The sequence below is a fragment of the Panthera pardus genome, unplaced genomic scaffold (assembly GCF_024362965.1).
Source record: "Panthera pardus isolate Hobbes unplaced genomic scaffold, ASM2436296v1 HiC_scaffold_20, whole genome shotgun sequence".
Classification (NCBI taxonomy): domain Eukaryota; kingdom Metazoa; phylum Chordata; class Mammalia; order Carnivora; family Felidae; genus Panthera; species Panthera pardus.
Window position 1 is genome coordinate 49,951,916 of NW_026526766.1, and position 7,984 is coordinate 49,959,899.

At 38.3% G+C, this 7,984-nt stretch overlaps 1 protein-coding gene across 3 annotated transcripts in view; it reads right to left on the bottom strand.

The window, feature by feature from the left end:
* PLAA (phospholipase A2 activating protein) overlaps window positions 1-7,984 on the bottom strand; it is a 42,108-nt gene extending 34,124 nt beyond the window's left edge. For all 3 annotated transcript variants that reach the window (XM_019424234.2, XM_019424232.2, XM_019424231.2), the window contains exons 1-2: window positions 7,836-7,984; window positions 1,813-2,006 (exon numbers count right to left, since the gene is read on the bottom strand). In XM_019424234.2, the coding sequence (XP_019279779.1) occupies window positions 1,813-2,006; window positions 7,836-7,984 (343 nt within the window). The remainder of the gene's footprint in view (window positions 1-1,812; window positions 2,007-7,835) is intronic.

Below are 7,984 nucleotides of genomic sequence, written 5' to 3' on the forward strand. Positions count from 1 at the left end.
TGATTTTTCAAATCTTAATGAAATACTGGATCTGTGTGTGCTCATCACTACATGCTAAAAACCATTACATACAAGACAGCTAGTAATTTTATAATGAATAAATGATCAACATTTGAACCCACTAATTTACATCACAAAGAGTTATTAAGTGCTTCTTAATGTGCTACAACAGAAAGTACACAATACTACCTGTAACAGGTACTTGCCAAGAACTTGAGCCTGAATCTGATTAAGATTCTAGATCTAATACCTCCTAAGACATATCGGGGATTGAGGAACATGTTAAGGGAAACAATGAGGCTTTAATCAGCAAAGTTCAGGCAGTAGGAAATCCTACAGGTTAAATAAGCTGGTTTCAAATAGGGAGGGGGGAAAAGGGGGAAAGAAACCCATAGATTAAAAGACATACGGACCTTAGCTGGGTCACAGTTCAAGCAAACTGTAAAAAAACATTTATGAAACAATTGGGTATAATTTGAACCTTCATTGGATATTTGATAATAAGCAATTAGGTTTTGTTTTGTTTTAGGTGTAATGACGATTAAAAAAAATAAATCTTTTCGAGGGATCAGCAAACTATGGCCTGTGGGCCACCTGTTTTTGTATACTGCACAAACTAAGAATTGTTTTTACATTTTTAAGTAATTGAGGGGAAAAATTAAAAGATATTTCCTGATATGTGAAAATTTTGACATTCAAATTTCAGTGTCCATAAATAGCTGTTTATTGAAATACAGATAGGCTCATTCATTTTATTGTCAATGGCTACTTTTGTATACATCGGCAGACTTGAATAGTTGTAAAAGTGACCAGATGGCCTGCAAAGCCTAAAATATTTACTATCTGGCCCTTTACAGAAAAGTTTGCCAAACCCTGTTTTAGAGTTACATATTAAAGTATTTACAAATGAAACAGTATATTGGAAATTTCCTTTAAAATAACATTGTAGAAGACTGGGGAGATGAAAGAAGATAGGCCATGTGTTGATAATCCTTGAAGCTATGTAAATACACCGGTGGAAAAGATCGTCATTCCTTTAAATATATATATTTATACATAACTCATTACAAAATACTGTATCTCTACCATTGTATACATTTCAAGACTTCCTCAATGAAGTTAAAAAAAAGTCTGTATCACTCAGTATTAAAGATTTCACATATATACACACAATTCATTTTACAAAATTTTTCAAAGGAATTTTCAAGTGTTTATGGGGCATACTACTTGCTTACAGATCCAGATACATAAAAAAAATAGGTATACACACTGCATTGATTAAGCATATCATTTTATAATAAAGAGCTATTAAACCACACACAAATCCAGGAATATCAGATAATCAGAAATATACGTAAACCATAGAAAACAATATTAAAAAGTATTAAATACTCTTCGGTTATGATACCAAGGTCCTAAACACATTTGTTCTGGGTCTTCAATTTATTGCATAAATACAGATATAACAACCATAAGATGAAAAAATACTCTTAGTCTCCTGAGTAAATTAATTCCTTGCACAAAATAGTTGAAAACGAAAACCACAAGGTGTATTAAAATTATACAGCTTCTTCCTTTTATAATAGAACACTGTATTATTTACATATATAAGCATGTCAACCTTTACTGATGATAACAATAACTCTGGAATAGAATTTACAGAACAATGATGATCCTAAAAGGTTTTCACTATCAAGTCATAGCCATAGGTAAAACAAACATAATTAATAGTATGGAATGCAGATATATGAATTTTATTTTCAAAAGGATGAAACTTCTTCAAATAGAAAAAAATCAAAGCATTATACTCACCAGTATTTTTGTGACCTTTTAGTATATAAAGTGGTGCTGGACTTTCCAGTGAGAAAATACAAATATTGTGGTCATTTCCTCCAGTGGCGATTAGTCCATGAGGGTACATATCACTTGAAGGTATGATGCATACACAAGATACAAAATTGGAGTGGCCACTCATACAGTGCATTTCTGTAAAGCCCCTGTTAGGACTGGAAAGACATTGTAATGAATAAGATACACATTTGTCGGGGCGCCTGGGTGGCTCAGTCGGTTAAGCGTCCGACTTCGGCTCAGGTCATGATCTCGCAGTCTGTGGGTTCGAGCCCCGCGTCAGGCTCTGTGCTGACTGCTCAGAGCCTGGAGCCTGTTTCAGATTCTGTGTCTTCCTCTCTCTCTGACCCTCCCCCATTCATGCTCTGTCTCTCTCTGTCTCAAAAATAAATAAACGTTAAAAAAAATCTTTAAAAAAAAAAAAAAAAGATACACATTTGTCCCCTGACTTACCATAGGACATGAGTATCCAAGTACTCATTTTCTTTTAGTATACGGGTTGAACGTTAGAGTGTCTGCTACCTTAAGAATCTATTGGTTTTGGTTTGTTTGGTTTTTAAGTAATTTCTACACACAAACTCACAACCCTGAGATCAAGAGTCGCATGCTGTCCTGAGTGACCCAGCCAGGTGCCCCAAGAATCTATTATTTTAACTTAAATATTAAATATCTAATTTTATTAGCTACTATTGAGATTCACATCAGATTAGAAAAAGTTTACTCAGCGTTTCATTGATAAGAGTGTATTAATTAACAGAAAGAATAAGGAAGGAAAGGGAGGGAAACAAGTATCGCAAGTGGCTTTTTCTCACGCTCCGTCTTCATTTCTATTCATCTGTGACTGTTACCCTCAGAAATCCCTGGTGAAGTGAAACATTCATACAATTAAGATAATGAAGTACACTATCAATAAGTCTCAAACACAGTGAGGATATTTTCATACTATGAAACACTAACTTAATACCCATTAGTAGAGTATATATATCTAAATCGCTAGAGTACCAATCATTCTCAATATGCAAACTAATGGAATACAGGGATATATAAATGAATGCTCTAGGGACACAGCATACTAATAACTGCCTTGCGTTTAGAAAGATTATCAATTTGTTACACACATCACTCAGCATCACTGCCTTATATAACAAGTCAAACAACATATTACAATGTACTATGTGGAAGGCAGTAAGTTAACTCCCGAGAGGAATATAAAGAATTATATCCCCGATTCAAGCTAAATTAAAAAGTTTGCAATGTAGTAGAAGGAGACAGGACAAGTGCACACGAAGAGATAAGACTTCAAGATAAACACACATCCATACACATTTCGAAGAAAGGCATAAACCCACAAGGCCAGGGAGAATAAGAAGAAAAAGAAACAGGAACACAACTTTGAACACTCAAAGCTGATTGAAAAATAATAAAGGATATAGAATACCTGAGAAAATTGAGGGTTTTTTTTAATGTTTATCTATTTATTTTGAGAGAAAGAGTGCAATAGCAGGGGAGGGACAGAGAGGGAGAGAGAATCCCAAGGAGGTTCCTTGCTGTCCGCACTGAGCTTGACGCAGGGCTTGAACTCACCAACCCTGAGATCATGACCTAAACTGAAACCAAGAGTCGGACATGTAACCAACTCAGCCACCCAGACACCCTGAGAAAACTGAGTTCTAAGTAGGCATCAGGGAAAGTGGAGGACCAATCTACCAATGAATCCCTAAAAAGCTGAAGAATATCAGCAGCACTATGTACCTTTAAAAATGGGGACCAAGAAAGGTAGGAATTAGGAAAAGGAACACTATTGAAAATCTTCAGAATCAGTTGCAAGATGAATCATATGAAAAATCTTCAAAGGAAGGTATTTGGCAGTAGCTTTTTTTAAACTTGTCCACTTTATTTTGTTGTGTGTTTTTTTAAACTTTTTAGGGGTGCCTAAATACAGACTGCCTTCCAGAGAGAAAAAAAATAATAGCTCAAGAAACAGAATGGCTTCAGACTTGTCAAATTTAACAGTAAAGGCTGGGGCGCCTGGGTGGCTCAGTCAGTTGAATGTCTGACTCAGGACATGATCCCAGGATTGTGGGACCGAGACCTGTGTTGGTGGGCTCCTGCTTGGGATTCTCTCTCTTCCTCTCCATTTGCCCCTCCCCCCTCCCCTGCTGGTGCTCTCTCAAATAAAAAAAAGTAAACATTAAAAAAAAAATACACATTGGAGGCTAGAATACAATGGAGCAATAGCTTCTTAATTCTGAAGGAAAATTATTTGGGAATTACAGTGCTACAAACATTTAAATTATTATTCAAGTAGCAAGGCAGAATAAAATCATTTTCAGACTTTCACTATCTTAATACATTTATCATCAGTGTACTGTATTTCAGGAAGCTCCTGGGGGATATGCTCCAAAAAGGCATCAAGGAAGAAAACTAAGAAAGTAAAACGATACAGATAACAGATCCAACACAAGAGGCCCAAAAGAAGAAACTGTGAAGAACACAATGAAGGCAGATCTCAGGATCTGTGTGCCCCAGGGGCAGACAGACCAGGTCAGAAAGTTTTCACCCCCAGGAAGATGAAACTGTAAAATACCCAGTATGTCTACAGGTCTTGAGAAGAGATTTAGACAACTAGCAAAGAATATGAAGTTGAATTTGTGAGAAATACATAAAAAATGAAGTGAATGAAAGCCCCAAACAGGATACTCATTAGCTACAGGGAGATCATAAAACTGTTGAGGAAGAGTTATCATAGTTTATTCCACAGCAGTGTAAGTAGAGCCTGTGCAGTCATAAAATACTGATTTCGTCTAGGGGTGTCTGGGTGGCACAATCCATTAAGCTGCAGACTCTTGGTTTCAGCTCAGGTCAAATGTTCTGTGAGTTCAAGTCCCACATAAGGCATGGAGCCTGCCTGGAATTCTCTCTTTGCTCCTCCCCTGCCCATGCATGCTGTGCGCACTCTCGCTCTCAATTAAATAAGTAAACAAAAACTTAAAAATTATACTGATTTCATCTAAATTAAGTTCAACTATAAGGGGCGGAGCATAGAAAAGATGCATAAGCTGGGGGAGAGCTAAAGTCCAATATTCTGCAGCAAGAACAGAAAATGCCTAAAATATTAAAAAAATAAAAATAGCAATAAAGCACTTTATACATACACATGGAAGTAACATACAAAAATAAGCAGTTAAAAGAGATAACAATTTTAACTCCAAGAAAAGGAAATGGGGGTTGGGAAGGGAATGGCTCTGATTTCTTAACAAACTCCATAGAACTATTAACTTTGGACACAAAGTGCTGAGTGTTTACAGGAGGGAGAAATCATTTAACCCTTGGCACGGACAGGCAAGAGTTAACACACCACATTAAATGTGAAGTTGCATCTTTCAAATGTGGGTAGTTTTCCAAAGGTAAAACAATAGTTCATGACAGATGAGAAATCCAGTTTAACTTGAAGTGGGCTTAGGGAGGCCTGAAGCAGTCTGAAACAATCACATGTTGACTGGTACAGTTCAATGTACAATCAAAGAATAATGTCTCCTTTCTGAAAGGTCTTCAGAAGGCTGAGAGAGCCTCTGGGTTTTCAATGGGCTTTTGTGAAAGACAAGGTATCTGGTTTAGTGCACCTTGGAAGAGAACTATTTTGCTTCCCTAAAACTAAATTAAATTCCATCATTCCCAATCCATCTGTACACTAACTACCTTGATCCAGAATTCTATCAACAATGTACATGGGAAAACAATTTTCACGTCCTATCTGGCTACAAACATTTACAGCACTTCATTACATTTATTAATATACCATACAAATTGTCATACAATTTGACATACAAATTGTCATACAAATACAAATTGACATACAAATTGTCAGGATGTCAGCCTTGAGGACACTTTTATAACAGTAAGGGTACGTTAGACACTTTAGTTGGGATGTAGAAGAGACTCATCACCCAGGGACTATAAAATGCCCTACTCTGAACAGTTGGAAATGAGAGGTAAAACAGTCTTACTTCATAATTACCCACTATCTACTCCTGTGTGCGACACAACGCTGGCTCTCAATCAGCATTAGCTGAATAAATTCATGAATGATTTTGAAAACAAAACCAAAAACACAACATGAGTTAAAAAGAAAAAAGCACAACACTTTTCAAACAGACGACTTCAGCCTCCAATCCCTGAAGTTCTGATGAATGCAAAAACTCCAGGACCTAGCACAGTCCTACAAAACACGTAAAGTTTAGTGACAAGACTCAACTATTACAGCAGCCATCCTTTAGTTACTTCTGACTGCAATGTTTATATCCTGCTGGGTACGTGCTTCTACTGAACTCAATTTTAAAGAGACAAGCTTAATCATTAATTACACTCAAATACACATAAATTTATGTATTAGCGTTACTAAGTGGTTCGGAATATCACAGAATCGTAGAATTAAAAGAGACCTTCAGAGATTATCTCGTCCAATTCAATATAGGAGTTTGCTCTATAACATTTCTAGTCTGTCTACCATCATGTACTGGCTGCACTACAACAAAAGCCTCCAAACAGATCTACTTCCACATTTATCCCTTTGCAATCTAATCTCCACCAGCAGCTAGCAGTATTTCTCAACAGGTCAATCAAATCATGCTGCTCCCTGCCTGAAACGCATTGAAGGCTTCTACTTACACTCTTTCTAGAAGCACTCTTACCATAGCATGTGGCTCCAGCCAACTTCTGGCTCCTGACCTCACAGCTCATTCCCTCCCGCACACAGGAACTTGCCTCTTTCTTAATCCAGAGTGTCTATGCTTGACCCTCCTACCATCTACAGATCTCTTTCATTTCAACTCTTCTCATTCCTTGCTCCCATGACTAGGTCCATCTTGGTGTCAGCTTTAATAAACCAAACAAAACTGAAACCCTCATCAGAGAGGCTTCCTTCTTTAACATCTCTACATTCAATTCTATACTTGTTTTTTTTCACAGTACACATGCCAATGAGCAATTATTTATTTACTTTTTTTTCTGATCCATGAGCCCTCCCAGACTGTAAGAAAGCTCCATAAGAAGAGGGAACTTGTTTTTGTTTTCTTTTTCTTCAGGATCTAAACAAATAGTAGACACTCAACCAAGAGTTAACATCTGAATTTATGCATGGCTACTAAACTCTGAGTGAAACCTATACTAATGGGAGAGTTACTACATAACAAAGTAGATCACCTCAAATTTTCTCTTTCTGAACTGAAATCTGTCTTCCAGGTCATAAATTTCCTGTTACAACCAGCCAAATCAGGACCGACCCCTTGAACTTGATTTGGACTGGAGCTCAACCTTCAGTTTCTTAATTTCTCTTTTTGGTTAACCTGACAACCTTTTGAAGGCAGTGGACTTTCTTTCAAGAAAACAGCACATCCTCACACATCCATAAAACATACTGAAACTTTCATCCCCTCCATCCGAGCCCACCACAGACCCCAGACTAAGAAACTTATTTGGACAACAAGGAGACGTGCCAAATGCAACTTTCTGCAACGCAATTATCAAAAATTAAATTTGAGGGAAGATTACAGAGTACATTCTAGGGAAAGAAGAGGATTTACTTCAATTACATGTCAGATGTTTTCACAATGTCTAATGGGGGGGGTGCACCTGGCATCAGTAAATTTTCAAACCTGAAAGAAACATGGCAAATCATCGCCCAAAAGATAAGAGCTTCGACCAAGGTCACCCACTCGTTAAGTGGTCAAATTAGGACAAGAATGTACGTCTCTGTAATCCTAAAGCGGTGCTCTTTCCACCTAAATCTCACAGGTTTCTTAACACTGCGCCCAGAGTGCCAGCGCTCTCAGAACTGTGAGGGAGCGCGGACCGGAGGCAAGGCCGGGAACAGTACAAGATAACAGCAGGGGAGGGGCCCTCTTGTCCCACCAGCAATAGGAAGCTTGCAACACTGCCAGGGGTGGGTGGTGGGGACAGGCGGGGACAGACGGACTCGCAGCGCTCACCTGTCTGGGACCCAGAGACGGGTGGTGCGGTCTCGGGACACGGACACAAAGGCCCCCGGCGGATAGAGGCTGCATACCAGGCCCCGCACATCCAGCTCGTGGCCTGGGAGCGAGCAACTCAGCCGGTACCTGGCGGCACCGCTCGCCAT